General features: G+C 36.8%; 1 protein-coding gene and 1 long non-coding RNA gene across 3 annotated transcripts; one reads left to right on the top strand and one right to left on the bottom strand.

The window, feature by feature from the left end:
• Positions 1 to 5,165: 5,165 nt before the first annotated feature.
• Positions 5,166 to 10,587, top strand: gjd2b (gap junction protein delta 2b). 2 transcript variants are annotated; one of them, XR_015517486.1, is made up of 3 exons: positions 5,166 to 5,485; positions 7,440 to 8,714; positions 8,764 to 10,587. XR_015517486.1 is itself a non-coding variant. In NM_194420.1 (2 exons), exons 1-2 carry the CDS (start codon positions 5,415 to 5,417, stop codon positions 8,281 to 8,283), a joined length of 915 nt encoding a protein of 304 aa, NP_919401.1. The 2 variants fall into 2 exon arrangements, 1 of the variants encoding a protein (NP_919401.1); NM_194420.1 differs by lacking the exon at positions 8,764 to 10,587 and having other exon boundaries at positions 5,415 to 5,485; positions 7,440 to 8,283.
• A 3,597-nt stretch (positions 10,588 to 14,184) lies between these two features.
• LOC147839038 (uncharacterized) lies at positions 14,185 to 18,048 on the bottom strand. The gene is made up of 2 exons (XR_015518170.1): positions 16,798 to 18,048; positions 14,185 to 16,290 (listed from the first exon to the last, which is right to left on the bottom strand). It is a non-coding gene; the product is annotated as an uncharacterized LOC147839038 (long non-coding RNA).
• Between the last annotated feature and the right edge of the window lie 510 nt (positions 18,049 to 18,558).

Raw genomic sequence — 18,558 nt, 5'->3', positions numbered from 1 at the left:
CATTATACAAATTAATAAATATGTAAAATAGGCACTATTCTTTTAAATAAACTGCATAGTTGCAATTCTCACCTGAAAAAAACCTCCAAAGTACATTTTTTGTCTAATAGCTGCAGTATTTGTTAAACTGTAGTGAGTTGAGTGTTGTTACTGCAGAATAATGCACTGCTATCAGCCAATCAGATTCGAGAACCAGACAGAACTGTTGTATATGAGCAATATCACACGAGTAGCAGTGTGCTATGGCTGTATATCAGCACTGGTGGGAGGCGTGCGTTGACGCGAGGCCGCAGGACTGCGCTGACCAGACTTCTCACCAGACTGCTGTTGTGTTTGCGATAAGGAGGGACAAGGCTGAATCCACCTTCTTATTCGCAGCTTCTTATTGACTCTATCCGGACCACCTTAAAACCACGAGGCTTCCATTTTTCAGCTTTTTAATTCGTGAACACACTGAGCAAGGGCTTATTATGCGGTTCTGGCGCCATCTTGTGGATAGACAACATCAACCGCCACCGACGGGCTCTCAGAAATTGTAAATATTTAAAAATAGGCACTATTCCTACAAATAAACTACATAGTTGCAATTTGAACAACTACATGTTGCTAAAATACTCTTTGTGGTTTCTATATAAATGCTATATTATTCTGAAGAATAGAAAATTGCAGTAATAACATGGTAATTTGTGATAACGTTCAACATCTAGAAATCTTGGTTTCACATGAAAAATTTGATTGTTTTCATAAAACAACAATTGTCAGATCCAATCAAACAGATGTTGAATGATGCTGAGAGCCAATTAATCTTTATCATTTACTACAAAACAGTAACACTCTTCTCATTAGGAGGCTACACCAAATACAGTATAGCAGAAAAGCCATCTGTGATGATTTCATATTTGCAACTTCAATTATCACCCAGTTTAAAAATAGCAGCCGCTCTCTAGGAGGCGAAGTGAGATCAGAGGAGAGACGCGGCTCATTGTCAAGATGCCCTCTTCAGGCTGATGAGAAGATTTATTTTTATCTTATCTACACTATAAATATATGTGCATATTGATTGGCCGGTGCTGAGTTTTACAGCTTCAGCTATTAGTTGAATTGCAGGAGGGATATCCCACGTTGTCATTAAATGTTTTTATCTCTCCATCCTTGTAAAGCGATTACTCACCTCAGGCATTACCATAAATAGGCCTACCTCTTTATCACCCTCAGGAAAGTGCAAGTGAGGGTTAAGAAACCGGGCTTGAAGTGAAGAGTTCAGATTATCCAACTCAGGGTACTTTAACACAACAACAGTGTACTCGCTTCTCATGCAGATGGTGACAGTTGCATTTGCACATTTCAGTTCACACAAATTGAAATATTAAATTGAAAATATGTCAACACTGTGTAGACATGCTATTTTAGAAAAAACTGTCATAGGCTAAATTACAAAATAAAAAATCTGAATGTGAAAAAGGCTTGTGCGGAATACTGTTGTACAATGCTCCAGTGCAGTATAGGTTATGTTCAAAAGCTTTAAAATGCTGCCTCTGGAGGGATCAAGGCACATCTGAATACAATTTACGCATCACTTACTTTCTCGAGAGATATCTTTCTTTTTAGCGAATTTCTAAGGCAGCAAAGATGTGTCCTTAACATGCGGTATCCAACAGTTTTGTGTGCTCCATTTCTGACAGTTCAAAAAACAAACAAAACAAAGATGATGTATTAAAGCTCTGCTTGAGTGTAACCATGTTCCACTTTTTATGGCATTCTAGCGAGAAGTTGGTATTGTACTAAGTAAATATTCCCTTAGTTATCACCATAAAAGCTAAATTCTTGGTGTTGCCAATTTTATTTTTGTTTTTAAATATATTTTTTTTATTTATTGAGAATTGATGTGTGTGCCTGTTTTTTGACAAACATGTTTCTAGCCATATCTAGAGTGTGTGTGTGTGTGTGTGTGTTATTTTAATATGCTTTTTTATTATTATTTAAAACTTACAGTGCATCCGGAAAGTATTCATAGCACTTCAAGTTTTCCACATGTTTTTATGTTACAGCCTTATTCCAAAAATGATTTTTTTTTAATTGTTTCAAATTTACTAAAAATAAAAAACCTGAACAATCACATGTACATACGTATTTACAGACTTTGCTCAATACTTTGTTGATGCACCTTTAGCACAATTACAGCCTTAAGCCTTTTTGAATATGATGCAACAAGCCTGGCACACCGGTCTTTGGCCGTATTTTTTTTTTCTGGGCTCTGGCTGGGCCACTCAAGGATATTTATCGAGTTGTTGTAAAGCCACTCAACTGATATTTATTTGGTGTGCTTTGGGTCATTGTACTGCTGGAAAATGAACCGTCACCCCAGTCTGAGGTCAAACTCTAAAGCAGGTTTTCAGGATGTCTCTGTACATTGCTGCATTCATATTTCCCTCTACTTTGACTAGTCGTCTAGTTCCTGTTGCTGAAAAAACATCCTCACAGCACGATGCTGCCACCACCATATTCACTGTAGTGATGATATTAGCCTGGTGATAAGTTGTGCTTGGTTTTCTCCAAATGTAACACCTGGCATTCACTCCAAAGAGTTCAATTTTAGTCTCATGAGACCAGAGAATTTTATTCCTTTTGATCTGAGAGTCCTTCAGATGCCTTTTGGCAAATTCCAGGCAGGAAGTGGCTTCCGTCTAGCCACTCTGCCATAAAGGTCTGATTGGTGGATTGCTGCACAGATGGTTGTCTTTCTGTAAGGTTCTCCTCATGCCACAGAAGAACACTGGAGCTCAGACAGAGTGACCATTGGTTATTGATCACCTCCCTAACTAAGGCTCTTCTCCTCCAATCACTCAGCTTGGAAAGCCAGCCAGTGCTAGGAAGAGTTCCAAACATCTTCCACTTTCAGATGATGGAGGCCACTCTGCTCATTGAAACTTTCAGTGCAGCAGAAATTTTTCTGAAATCTTCCCCAGCCTTGTGCCTCAAGACAATCCTGTCTTGGAGATCTACAGACAATTCCTTTGTTCTCATGCTTGGTTTGTACTTTGACATGCACTGTAAACCCTGGGACCTTGTATTGACAGATGTAGGCCTTTTCAAATGATGTCTAATCAACTGAATTTACCACAGGTGAACTCCAATTAAGCTGCTGAAATTTCTCAAGAATGATCAGTGGAAACAGAATGTACCTAAGCTCAATTTAGAGCTTCACGGCAAAGGCTGTGAATACTTACAGTATGTACAAGTAATTTTTCAGGTTTTTTTATTTTTATTAAATTCAAAAAATATTTTTTCACATTGCCTATATGGGGTATTGTGTGTAGAATCTTGAGGAAGTAATTTAATTTAATACATTTTAAAATAAGGCTTTAACATTACAACATTTTTAGAAAAGTGAAGCGCTATGAATACTTTCCGGATGCACTGTAATTTTTTTATTTATTTATTTTTTATTTATTTTTTTTGCTGTTGTTTTTGTATGCATGGTCAACATTTTTTTTTTCCTTTTATATTTTTAACCTTGTATATCAGAAGTCGAGTAATGCCACTTTAATCGGTTATCACCAAAACTCTTTATTTTGTTGTGCATGATTAAATCATTATGCTGTCTCAAAAGTCCGTATGAAATCAATTTTTCGAGGTGCCTTTGTGCACAAACGCTGCATGCAGAGTCACTGCCTGATAGTGCAGCGAGGCAACAAGCCAGCTGCCTGACATTTCGGACACAGCCAGACTATGCTATATCTATAGCTTGTAATCTAGTATTTGTCTTGAACATTTAAAAAAAAAAAAAAACATGTTAAAATATCTGCTAAACTGGTTAATTAAAGTTTTAAGAATGTCATCGCTTAAGGTTTGTCTAATTAAACACCAAATTGGCACCTCTGGCTCAATATTATCCCCAAATTATTATTTTAGTATCCATTTTTGGTCACACTTTATTTTGGACACACTTTATTTTATATTGCATCTACATGCCAACTAATTCTCATTAGATTAAAAGACTGTTGGGTTGGGATTAGGGTTAGTGTAAGTTGATATGTACTTGTAAAGTTTCTTATACTTAGTTAAATGTCTGTTAAGGAGCAGTATCAGCTCATATTAAGCAGCCAGTCTACTACTCAAATGGACCAACAAAATAAAGTTTTTCTTTAACAAGTAAATCTACAATGCCCGATATGTGTATCAACAAATTGCAAGTAACCAATTTTAATGTTAAAAGTGTGTATTCAGAACAGAGTCGCTACTGTGACCTCCTCTGGCAAACACTCAACATCAACTCTGCTCTAATAATCTAATTAGCTGGCTAGCTAACATTTTGTAGGGGAAAATGCAGTTTCTTTCTAGAATTCTAAAGCTATACTGTATATGCTAATGCTAATATAACACAATCTATGGTTCATCTTGCAAAAAAAAAAACAAAAAAAAAAAAGACTAAGCATTTGATTCTGTATGAATACTTATTGGTTTAATTATTTATCTTTCACATGTAGCTCCAAAACAAAGTGTAGCATAACGCTATATACTGCCATAAAAAAATAAGAAAAAGTAGTTTCCTCTTGTGAAAAAATTTCCCTTAGTTAGCATTTTTAGAATCCATCCTCTGTCTAGCTTGTAATTAAACTATGTTTGCTAAAACAAGTATACTAATGCAACCTTTATCGCCTAAAATAGAACGCGAATATTAGAAAACGCGCGTGTTACTATCGTGACCTCCTTTGGCAACTACTTGGTTGGCGTTTTTTTTTTTTTTTTTTGGGCGACAGCCCACACGACTAGCCTTTAATCTAATTTGCATCATCAATGCTGGAAAGCTCAGCTAAAACCTGTACTCACCGTTTGACTCCTTTCTTTCATTTCAGGGGGGTTTAAGCCTTAATTACCCCCCATGATTTGCGCCTTGTTTGCTATCGCGCGCCCACCCAAACGCTAAACTCTAATCTGCTTCCTGTCTCGCTTATGGGTGTGTGTTGCAAACATCCCCGGCGATTTGACTTGATCGCCAATGATTTTATTACGGATTAATCAGCGCATCTCTGGCATATTCGGGGAATAATGAAACGGAGAAATCCTGCTGTTCTGATTTCTCTCCAACAACCTGTGTGCGCGTGACGCAAGGGGAGGAGGGAGCCAGAGTCTACTTAAAGCGGGATTAGCACGAGCCAAACATTACACTCCCCTCCGTTTAGACTCAGAGCGACCTGTCGTCCTGCGCGCGAGACAGAAAATAGGAGGGCTTTAGACTAATCAGGACTTCAGACGAGCGCGCGCTCCGGAGCGAGGCGTGGACGGCAAGGTGGACAGCAGCGACTAAATCAATGCATTCGCCCGACACTACGCTCGCCTTCAGACGCGAAACAGTTGCTCGCATTTGATTTCACACGGTTCTCTGTGTTACATTCGCCTCCGAATGAACAGCCATGGGGGAATGGACAATTCTCGAGCGTCTCCTGGAGGCGGCTGTCCAACAGCACTCTACTATGATTGGGAGGTGAGGGGAAAAAGTGTTGTGGAAAATGTTTATTGATAAAGTAGTACATTAAACAAAACACTGAGGTCATTACGCATTGACCCTTCTGACTAAGGGCGATTGGCTTCTGGAGCCTAATGTGTGCTTTGCACAGGAGACGAAAGTGTTCGACGATTTAAGTTAACGCGTTTGTTGTTGCTGTTTGAACATTTAAAAAAAAAAACAAAGAGGTTATGGTTTGTCTGGTTTGAGCCATCTGTAAGATTGCTGTTTTATGTCAGATCTGGTTTGCTTTCAAAGAAATGCCGTGCGCGCACTGTCTGGAAGCGCGCGTTTGACTGTAGAGAGAGTTTCAGCACTGGACAGCTCCCCGCGTCAGGCTGCAATCTCCAACGCACAAACGTTAAGAGTTAAAATGTGTATCGATTAGCTGTAAGTTATTAGTTTATTTATATTATTAGCTATATTATATTTTACTGTGAAATACATATTGAGTTATATGTTGTATAAATCAACAGTAATTTAATTATAATATAGATAATATAATTATTAAAGTAAAAAATAACTCTTAAGTCACCTTTTAATTCACTTTCAAAATAGTTATCAAACCTTGAAAAGTCACATTTCATTGCGTTTATTTCATTAATTCGTTATTTTAACGTGTCAACATATCAGAAAATATTCACGTTGAATATAATGTATGTTTTTGAGTGATGAATGACTGGTGCGTGCTGTTATATTGATTTGATTATTCGGTTGTATTAAAGCCACCTCATAAATTATGTTGAAAAATCCCAGACATTCTCAGATATTACACATCTCATTTGCTTATATTTGATTAAAATACAGTGCTCAGCATAAATGTCTACACCCCATTTGATAATTAAAAATTTTACTAATTTCTCAGTAAATATGGGTATATATACTGGTGCATTTGAACAAAACCGATTTATTACACAGATATATTTTTATTAAAATAATATTGTAGTCACAAAATATCTTTTGAAATAGAAAGATAATACAATTAAATTTAAGCAAAAGTTACAAAATTTTATATATATTTTTTGTTTCTCTTGATTTTTGCTATTTTTGAAAATTATATTTAACAATTTTCCCTACAAATACATTTGGGCTACTCATTTTTAAACCATTATATTGTGTTAGATGAGCTCTTCAATGCTGACTGATCTAATGTATATGCACACATATAATATTGTAAAGCATCTTATAGAAAATATTAATTTAAATGAATGATCTGGTTGGGGTGGCTGACAGAGCACTGTACATAACTTTCTTTAATTTTTAACCTAATGTGACATGTACATTCACAAGTGTTTAATTATGCATTTTATGTACATTAATGACTTCACTTTGCACAATTTCAGTGCCGTGTGTATTTTGATAGTGTTTTACAAGTGTAAACATACACTATAATATTCATCGCACACTTATATTTTGTACACATGTATTGCTTATGACTTTAGGAGTGTCAGATTATATGAAATTCAATTCATCATGAGCTCTCCTGTTTCAAAAAGTGTATTATGTGTCAGCACACTGCATGGCAGTCACTGGAATAATAATGTTCCCAGATAACAGAATGGACCATTAACATTATATTTGTTCATGTAATAGACTTATGACTTGCAATCCCATGAAGCCTAATATATGTTACTATGTTTTATTAATGTATCCCTAGCAAACACAGCCACCTGATTTTAACAGGTTTAGAGCTGATCTATTTTGTGTTCTTCAAAGAACCATTTGTACAGAACATTTTGTAGTCTAATAGAATGCTTTTGCTACATTAAAACAACAAAATTAAATCTAATACAAAGGTTTTTTTATGGACCATTAATGACAAATAATAATAATAATAATAATTAATAGTGAAGTGTTTAATCTTTCATTTATAGTCTTGATTTACTGGAGCAGATGTTCTTTGAGCTTAAAATGTTCCTTTCCTCTCCTGTAGGATCCTGCTAACTGTTGTGGTGATCTTCCGGATTCTAATTGTGGCGATTGTTGGAGAGACCGTGTACGACGACGAGCAGTCAATGTTTGTGTGTAACACTCTGCAGCCAGGCTGTAACCAAGCTTGCTATGACAAAGCGTTCCCTATATCTCACATCAGATACTGGGTTTTCCAGATCATCATGGTTTGCACACCCAGTCTCTGCTTCATCACATACTCTGTGCATCAGTCGGCCAAACAGAAGGAGCGGAGGTATTCTACCATCTACCTGTCCCTCGACAAAGACCCCGATACGATGAGGCGAGACGACAGCAAAAAGATCAAAAACACCATTGTGAACGGAGTACTTCAAAACACGGAGAACTCCACCAAAGAGTCCGAGCCTGACTGTCTAGAGGTCAAAGAGATCCCCAATTCAGCCATGAGAACTACCAAATCTAAAATGAGAAGACAAGAGGGCATCTCCAGGTTTTACATCATTCAGGTGGTGTTCAGAAACGCGTTGGAAATTGGCTTCCTGGTGGGCCAGTATTTCTTGTACGGATTCAACGTGCCCGCCGTGTACGAGTGCGACCGCTATCCTTGCATCAAAGACGTCGAATGCTATGTATCAAGACCTACAGAGAAAACTGTGTTCCTCGTCTTCATGTTTGCTGTCAGTGGGATTTGCGTAGTGCTCAACCTGGCTGAACTCAATCACCTGGGCTGGAGGAAAATTAAAACAGCGGTGAGGGGGGTTCAGGCCAGGAGGAAGTCCATCTATGAGATCAGAAACAAGGACTTACCGAGGATGAGCATGCCGAATTTCGGAAGAACCCAGTCCAGTGACTCTGCCTACGTTTAATGCTTTCTTCGTGTAGATTATTAGAGTGGTGGTCCTCAATTCTGGTTCAGAAAGAGCACAGGTTGCACATTTTGGATATGTTCACCCCACCTTATGTAGCTTATTCTGCAATACGGAAGTAAGCCTTTTTTTGTGATTGTTTTGGAACTTCCGATTCATTTGCTATATGGGAAATGACTAGGAACAATAAACAACAGTAAATGATCACAATACTTGCTCTACAAGCAATGTTTAAACAAAATGTTTAAAAAAAAAATTAATAAGAAAATAGTTTGCAAACATCAAGTTTGCAACATCAAGTAGCATAATAAGCTATTTTCTATGGCTAAAAACAATGGAAGTGAATAGGACTGGAAGTCTCGTGCCTATAAGGTTCTAATGGCTGGGCCCACATTTACAGCGCTCAGCATAATTAAGTACACCTTTATTAAGTTTCTTCTATTAAGCACCTCTACTATTATTAAGTACACTTCATTTTAGAAAATGAATATTTGTATCCATTTCTCAGTGAATATAGGCAATGTATTTTGATGCATTTAAACAAAACAGATTTATTAAACAGACATATTTATTAAAATATTTTTTCAGTCACCAAACATATTAGAAATTGAATGATAAAACAATTCAGATAAAATATTGCAAAAATAACTTACAACCTACAAAATTTGTACATTTTTTTGCTGCTCTTGATTTTTCCTCCTTGATTTTGACTGTTATCGTAGGTTATTGTGATAGATTGGCTCCAGATTTAGCTTCAGTATTGACTAATCTAATGTATATGCACAAATGTAATATTGTAAAATTTGATTTAAATTTTATTTTATATTAATTTAAAAGATAGATTTGTGAGGGGTGAACTTATATATGCTGAGCACCGTAAGTGAAAAAATAAGCTCAATAGAAAACCACAGTGACTTCACATGTGCAACCAACCACATGGAACGTGTGGTTTTGGAACATTTTCATGTGTAAAGAAATGTGTATAACATGATTGGTGTGTTGTACATGTGATTTTAATGTGAAACTCTGCCATGAAACTCCCTATCAAGTTATTCCAAGCCTTTATGTCCTTCTTTAGAACACAAAAGCAAATGTTTGCAAATTGTTTTTGTCCATGCAATGGGAACTCTGTCAAAAACAACATTGGATCTCTCAAAATATCTTGTATTTGTGTTCCATGGAAAGACATATGTAAGTGTTAGTGTAAGCAAATGATGCCAGTGGCATCCAAAATGTGCATTTCTTGAGGACACCACTAGATTAGATTATATTAAGACCAGATACTTTATGAACTGTTCATCTCGCCTGTTTGATGGTGGGGTAGATGGATTTTATTTGTCTTTTATGGACAAACTGAACAAACGGACCAAACAAACGTTTGTTTCCTATCATTTACTGAAGGGCACTGATGCAACTTTTTTTATCGGTCGGAATGGAAAAGCTTACGATGACATTATTTCGATATTTTATTTCTTCGTTCACACGATCAGCTGAACTCGAAATATGTTTTGCACTAAATACGGATTTAATGAAGCCAAAATGAACCCAAACTGTGCTGTGACGGTTTTTACATTTCATTATCTTGTATTTCATTCTGGTTTTAGATTGCACTTACAGGTTTTAGTTTTTTTCACTGCAAGTAGACTGCAGATCTAATATGTTTATCAATACTATATTCATATCTCTCTCTTTCGGCTTAGATAGATTGGCATCTTTAATGATTTGGTTGCCTGTGCTTGCACCACTGACCTTAACATAAGTTATTGTTTTGTTATATATATAAGCTGATTTGCAGATCAGTAGCCGGTGAACTGGCCTATGCTGCATAACGCTGAACTCTCTATCTTTTTTATTTATTTCTTAGTATATTGGACTGTTTTATTGATTTATTTATGTTTGACACCAAAGCGCCCATTGCTTTCATTTGTGGGAATCGGATATATTGCTTTTATGTATTCAAGTGCCATATATGTACATAGATATATACATATTATAGAATATTGTAATCCTTATTGTGAGGTATGAATTCTATATGCGTGGACTGCTTAAAAGGATGTTCCATCCCTTTAATGTGAGAATGGAAGAGTGAAAAAAATCATTCATACATATTTTGCATTCATGAAAAGTATAATATTGCATTTAAATATATAGAAAGCACAATTGATAAGAAACCAGTGATTACGGGGTTGAGATTCACTTCCCCTGGTGCTTCAATTTCTCAAAAAACATGATGTTACAGTAGCAACTATGTGAGAATTTAAAAAAAAAAAATCCAACAATAAATGACAGAATTCATGACTGAAATATGTGTGCTTTGCATTACTTTATTTATAATATTTTTTTGATAGGTTTTAGACTTTCAGGGTCAGTTTACTTAACACTGTATTAAAATAATAACTTTAGGTGCATCCCAAATGCATACTCATGCACTATTCAATGCCATTTTGTAGTTTAAATAGTACAAGTAGTGCATTCCCACTGAAAACTCTAAAAATAATAAGTTAACTTTAATTACTCTTATGATGCACTTATTCAACCATTAAAAAGAAGTGTGAAATGTTGGACACTTCACGCACACCGGCCGATGCTTTGGTCACGTAGTTGAAGGGGCATAGCTTTCGGGCACTGATTATTTTATTTATTTTAGATTGTGAAAGCAGTATTAATAATAATTAATAACAATTTCTTACATTTATATGGCACTTTTCTGTGCACTCAAAGCGCTTTACACAATGGGAGGAATCTCCTCATCCACCACCAGTGTGCAGCATCCACCTGGATAACGCGATGGCAGCCATTTTGCACCAGACCACACACCACACACCAGCTGATTGGTGGAGAGTATTCTCCTGCAAGAGTGATTATACTGCCTCCCGATGTGGTTATACCCACGGCAGGTATTATTTGGTAGTTTGATCATTAAATTGCTAATATGGCAACTATCAAACATAATCTGGGAAACATTTTGATTGTCCACTTAGTAAATAAAACAACTAGTGTTCCATTTGGGAAGACACTACAAAGCAGGCACACAACCTCATAAGACGTTAATGTTAGGTTAGATTAAGGTCATGACGTCAAGCGACCAAAATTCAATGTCTAGCCAGCGTCTAAGGACAACGTTCATTTAACGTCCAATAACGATGTCAAATTACGTTGATATTTGGTTGATTTTAGGTTGTGTTGGAAATTGACCAAAATCCAACATCTGTTAGATGTCATAGTGGTATCTTCCACACAATGTCAAGTTGTAACATGATTAGACATTGATATTTGGTCGATTTGACATTGACATCGGCCTGACATTGGGTTCTGACATCAACCTGATTTTCATTTCCAAACAAATTCCAACGTCCTCATGATGATGGGGAACAACGTGGATTTGACGTCATTTTGAAATCCTGTGAGAGCAGGATACATTCATGTACTATGCTGCTGAATGTGTGCAAGTGAATAAGTACAAAGTGGATAAAAACATAACGTATAGTGTGCTATTTGGGACCCAGCTCTTGTTTTTATATTAAATTTTGCAAACTATTATTACACTCTTATCTGTGTAAATGACTGAAAACACTGTAATATTCATGCCAGGCTACTAGGTGGCGATGTCATTTCTAAATAAAAAATATACACCTGCGCATATACAGTCCTGTAGGCGTAAGGGTGCCATATACACAAGCAGGACATCAAAGTTTTCACAAATTTGTGTTTTTGTAGTTCACTTTCAATCCCATTTTCATGCCCCCAATTACTTTTTTTTTAAATAAATGCCCCAAAAACAGTTAAAAGTTAAGAATATGTCATATAAATGTGTCCTTAGACTAATGCATCAGCAAAAAAGTGGCATTTTCCACAGGGACTGACGTCCGCGTCATCTTCCTCATGAATCAACTTCCTGTCAGTTAGTTAAAATGCTTGCATGTATTTTTTTGACTGGTTCAGCAACGCCATGCTTAAATTTGATCCGGGCGCCATAATTCTACCTGTCCAGCTTCAGTCATGCTGACACAATGACAGCGGGTGCCCTGCGTACAGCATCGCCACACAGCTCTTGTTATGCGGAGGTCTGGTCCCACGTTGGCCCCTGTGCCAAGGTCAAAGAGAAAGTGCTGAACAATGCAGCCGTGGCCTCAGACCGGGATTTCTCTCCGCTGACAGATCCGGAGAGTCCTCAGACTCACAAAAGTGCCACGATGACGCTTCAGAAGTGAGGAGGGGGGAAATCTAGGCCCAAGCATCCTGACAGATCAATTTGGAATTCAGCAGAGACCTGAGATTCCTCTTTGACAACATACAAACAGCAAAGGACCAACCTGACAGGATGTCAGTGGAGGATGTTACCGTGTGTGAGTGTGTGTGTCTCGTGCAGTTTCAGTCTGTCCCCTCCTACCCTCCTGGCCTCATTAGTTTCGAACTCTTTCTCCAAAAGTTCTGAAAAGTCCTCCAAAAGTTTGTTCTCTGGTGCATTTAAGGGAAATCAATTCTGCTGCACACTAGACAGAGAGGGACATTAAAGTACAAACACCAGAAAAATTACAGTACGCTCTCTTTTAAAAGCTTTTTTATTATTAAATAATTGAATACGCCACTTTTTAAAAGTAAAACTTGTATGATTGTCATACTTTAAAGAACAAAATACATGGTTTAGTTTTCATTTTACAAACAAAAGAATATTTATTCCATTATTCGGACAACTGATACATACTGTTGATTGTCAGGTGATATAAGATAATGTAATATAAAGCAAGATATACACTACCTGACAAAAGTCTTGTTGTCAGTCCCTGTTGTAAGAACAACAAATAATAACTTGACTTAGTTGATCATTTGAGGCAAAAGGTTTAATATTTCTGATGAATCATCTGTTAAGCTGCATCCCAATCATCACACATACTGCAGAAGACCTATGGAAACCTTCATGTACTCAAGATTTTCACAGAAATCGTTCAAGTTTGGAGAAGGAAAAGTCATGGTTTGGGGTTACATTCAGTATGGGGGCTTGCGAGAGATCTGCAGAGTGGATGGCAACATCAACAGCCTGAGGTATCAAGACATTTGTGCTGCCCATTACATTACAAACCACAGGAGAGGGCAAATTCTTCAGCATGATTGCACTTCTTTTCATACTTCAACCTCCTGAAAGCAAAGAAGGTCAAGGAGAATTGTCACTAGACATGAACATTATTGAGCATGTCTGGGGTAAGATGAAGAAGGAGGCATTGAAGATAAATCCAAAGAATCTTGATGAACTCTGGGAGTCCTGCAAGAATATGTTCTTTCTCATTCCAGATGACTTTATTAAAGAGCCCCTATTATAGGTCTTTGAAAATAAGCTTCCATGCAGTGTGTAACACAGCTCTAAGGGAATGAAAACATCCAGCTGTGGTTTAAATCTAAAAATGCAGAATGTTTTGATTCTTTAGCAAAATATTTGACTCAGAGTCAAATAAACGAATCGAGATGGGTTTGGATCTCTTGTTGGATCGCATCAATGCCAATACGGTACATCTCCTAATATGTACTTACAGTTCCGTTAAAATGTGCACGCGCTTTCCCTCCACACACTAGCGGTGGCGCAGGGGATCACGGGACTAATCATGACGATCACTGACAGAGATTCGGCTGCGGGCAGGGCTGGAGCAAACTGAACTGGTGCTCTAGTCAAAAGATGGTCATGCCACCCTTAAAGTAAAAACGAGAGATGGGGTTGTGATTGCGCATATGACAGCGAGAACCAGGGCAGTGGGGGGGATTACCGCAGACGAAAGTGAGGAGATGTCTCTATTCCCCCTCTAGATGCGCCAAACCTGGCTGCCTGGAATAAAGGGTTAAAGTTCATTTTCACAACAACACCACAGTATAGCCAACCTAGTGCTGTGTTTGTTCTAGTCATTTTTAAAAATTTTTAATACAACAACCTATGCTGCAGCGCGGGATTCGCCAACAATTTGCTATTGAGGGAGCAGCAGAGACTATGGGTCTTTGTCAGACTTTGACAGGGACTTTGTCAGTAACTTTTACAGTTAATATGGACCAGTTTCTTCTTTCTCCGAATCATAACATCTAAGTGTCATTAAAATTGTTGCCAAGTTTTGTTGTGTAGTTTGCAAAATATGTGTTTAATTGTGTGTTATAACTTGCAATCGGGCAGCCTGGCTTGTAATCACATCTCTATTATAGATCAGTGCTTGTACTGTATCTCTCAGGTTAAATATGTATGGGGCTTTTCACAAATCTCGTCCAAAACCACTTTAAAAACGCGACGCTAGCTTCTTCCTTTACCGATTTATATGTGTTTCTGAGCTGCCGATCCCCTGCTGTTTGCCTTTGCTATGGCCACCATCAGCCATTCCTACACACGCATGGTGCGGCCAATTTTCAAAGTAGTTCAATTTTTTTTTGCCACTGTGTTTTAATACTGAATGTGTGTTGTTATTACTTGGGGTTAGGTTTAAGAGGAGAGTAATATGCTAGTATTTAACTGCATTAATTTATTGCATTCCTGCGTTGGGCTCTCATATACTCTCTGGCTGCTATTTCATAGCCGTGGTGGGCTTTTCTCTCTGTCTCTTGCTGAACGCAGTCGATCAATTGCAACAGACTGGGTCATCGGACCAATCAGTGCAGATTAGCTTCGCGCTAAGGAGGGGTTTTGGAACAAATTAATCTCTGAATGATTCATATGGGAGTCGCTGAGAAAATTAGGTAAAACTAAACGCATATTATAAAACAATTAAAGTGTGTTTTGACCTTGTTCACATATCAGCCTGTTGTTGGGGACCCCTAAAACAAAAAACATTATCTTTTTAATACAAAATAGGGACTCTTTAATAAGTTATTTGAGACATTGCAGAGTATGGGTGCAGTCCTCCAAGCTCATGGGAGTCATACACAATACTAATTCTTTTTCCACTGCACCATGACTTTATATTCTATACTGTACATTTTTTATGTTAAGTGACAAGCTTTTGTTTAAGCAAACTCAGACCTTACTGTCCAAATTATATAAAAATCAAGGCATAATCATGTTTTATTTGGGTAAAATAGGTATAATCTAGAGGCCTCTGCCTTCCATATCAGCCACGTCTGATACCAAAAGATCAACTAGAGGTCAAGTTATTAATTGTTGTTCCCAAAACTTGGATAGATGACAAGACTTTTGGCAGGTAGTGGATAATGGACCTGTATTGTCAATGTGAAAACTGAAATACTTTGACAAGTAACCTCGAGAGGATGTGACTTCACCTACTGTTATTACAATGTAAACAGTTTGGTAAATTGCTAAATATCATTGCAAAATGTGACCCGGACCACAAAAAAATAAAATAAATAAAAAATCGAAATACTGAGAAAATTTTCTTTAAAGTTTTGCAAGTCATTTTTAGCTATACATATTACTAATTAATAATTACATTTTGATATTTACAGTAGGAAATTTACAAAATAAATTAATGGAACATGATCTTATTCTTAATATTCTAATGATTTTTACATTAAAAAAATCAGCAAAGTTTTGACCCATCCAATGTTTGACAATTACCCAAAATATACTCCATCCAACATAAGACTGGTTGTGTGGTCCAAGGTCACAGATGACGATAAAATCATTCCTGAGAAAAGCTCTAGCATAATTTGTTTACAAACCCCACTTAATTTGACATTATTTATCCAAGACAAATAATTTCATACATTTTTAATTGTGCCTTAAATATTTATGCAATTTATTATTTACACTTTACTCTGTAGGACTTCACATACATAATTCCTCCGAACAAATAAATTAACAGCACATTAACATTTCAAATGTGGAACATGTAAGCAATTCAAAGGATTGTGTGCTAGTTTATTTTTAGCTCTCAGTCAGACTTAGTACTGTGCAGTGCTTCGAAAGCATTTTGAATAATTCAAGCTCAATATCCTGGCACAAGATGTAATTCTCCAAAGCAGTTTAGGGAATGCTGATGCTCAGAACTCCCCCCAAAGACCCCTCCACTTCGTCTATGAAGCCTAATAAAAGATTAAGGCAAAAGAGCTTCAGTGAAATCCATGACAGGAACATCTTTGAGCTTTAGTATTGATGTCCCTGAGACATATGATTCGATAATCCAATGATATACAGCTAGACTCCCACAATAAAAAGGTAGCATGAAATGAAACTTCTGATCATATTTTCTTACTTGCAATGCCTAATGGCCACTAGGCCCGTGTTCAGCTGTTCATTAATGTAAATATATCAGCATTTACACATGAAGATCTGCTAAAGTTTCAAATGAATATTAAAATAGGATAAATGTGACTTTGAACATGGTATAGTTGTTGATGTCAGATGATCTGTTCTATTTCGGAAACCGCTGATCTGTTAGGATCTTGTAAAAATTTAAAAGCAAAGGGAAAATGTCATTGTTTATGCAAAACATATAAGGGAATGGCCACACTAGTAAAAGCCAAAGAAAGACAACAGTAACTCAAATAGTGACTTTTTACAAGCATCTTTAAACACATTACACATCCAACCTTGAAGCAGGTGAGCTACAGCAGAAGAAGACTCCTCTTGATCCACTCTTGTCAGCTAGTAATGAAAGAAATAAAAGCTTTTCAATGCTTTGAAACAACCAAACTAATGATTTACTGTTTTAAAATATCCTAAACACAACATGCTACATCTTACAACCATGTAAATGCAACAGAACCTCAGACAAAATATGCATTAATTTGGATTTAAAGTATGTATAAATGCACTCATTATTAAATAGTTAGTGTCTGTATATTATGTGATTTTTTTGTTATTGTCAAGGCTTTTTTGTTGCTTGTTTAATAGTGGGCTTTTTTGCATTTTACAAATACCTCAGTACTTCCCACGTGCTTGAAATATACTTGCGGTGGTAGCCGAATTGAAACACACCAATTACACAAATCACATTAACATTAACTGTATGCGACAAACAATACATCAATAGATTTTTAACCATAATTGTATTTATTATACACTGTTTTTTTTTTCAATGGGTTAAAGTAAAAAAAAAACACATGTGCACCCACTGACAAATCAAATCTGCTTCTCTTTCTTTTAAGTCCAAAGCTAACTTGAAAGCCACTGACTATGTTTACATGGACACCAATAATTAAATTTTAATGTGATTAAGACAATACTCTGATAAAAAGTTAACAATGTAAACAGCGATGTTTGATTAATTTAATCAGATTAAGGTCATAATGGAACTAAAGAGAAATCAAATTAATACGTGTGGAGTATGCTGATTTTAGACGCATTAATGAAGTGCATTACAGACATGTAAACATCTTAATCAAATTATTACCGACATGAAGGATTTTTTGAATGAATGAAAGTGAAAGAGCCAAACTGCAGTTAAAGTTAACAAATTAAAAATGAAACACCCGAAATTGCATTAAACTCCGGAGGAAATGCGGATAGTGACGCAATGACATTAATCGAATTATGTGCTATAACATCTAAAACAGGATCATTAAAGTAAAACTCAAAAGCAACTCATGAAACACCTAAAGCTGTGGTCACACTTGACCTTTCTCCCCATAGACTTTCATTCATACGCACGCGAATGCGTCAGACCGGAAACGCAGGGTCATACGTGAAGTTTCGCAGGTTGCTGCAGTGCAACGTTCAAACTTGGAGATCTCTGACCTGCAAAATCGCATCATTTGACTGCTTGAGACCAACCGAGGATCAAAACATGACCTCTCTGAGGTAACCTACAGGATTCGTGTGGATTTTGTGGTGTTTGCACTCTAGAGCAGAGGTTCTCAAAGTGGGGGTCGGGACCCCCCGAGGGGTGGCCTGGTGGTTTTCAAAAATCAATTAATTTTTTATTAAACCTTAAGACTTACTGTATTTTATCAATAACCTACTGAAGAGAAAAAAAATAGTTGTTTATAGTTACTTTAAACTATATAGTTACTATAGTAGCTTATAGTTACTAGTTCTATTGGATTGCGACTACTCGGGTAATTACATTATACTAAAGACACAGCAATACTGTCAGATGCAGTAGATTTTGTAACACCAGGTTAAACTTTCTAGCCCATTTACAGCACTGACATACATAAAAGCAAAAACAAAGAATAGACTTGGGTCTATTGGTGTGTGTGCGTCATTGCATACAAGGTTTCTGTATTTATAACCACCACCTCAGAGAATATTGGGGGTCACAAGTCACTGGCATTCTCATTTTGGGGGTCGCGGGCTGAAAAGTTTGGGAACCCCTGCTCTAGAGGATAACCATTACATTTTTCAAAATG

Source organism: Danio rerio, chromosome 20 (genome assembly GCF_052040795.2).
Source record: "Danio rerio strain M-AB ecotype USA chromosome 20, GRCz13ab, whole genome shotgun sequence".
Classification (NCBI taxonomy): Eukaryota; Metazoa; Chordata; class Actinopteri; order Cypriniformes; family Danionidae; genus Danio; species Danio rerio.
Note: the sequence above shows the minus strand (reverse complement) of the source record. Positions and strands in the feature narration are given on the sequence as shown.

Coding starts and splice junctions, on each gene's coding strand:
- gjd2b (NM_194420.1), top strand. CDS start 5,415: ATGGGGGAATGGACAATTCTCGAGCGTCTCCTGGAGGCGGCTGTCCAA. Junction 5,486..7,439: donor CACTCTACTATGATTGGGAG/GTGAGGGGAAAA, acceptor CCTCTCCTGTAG/GATCCTGCTAACTGTTGTGG.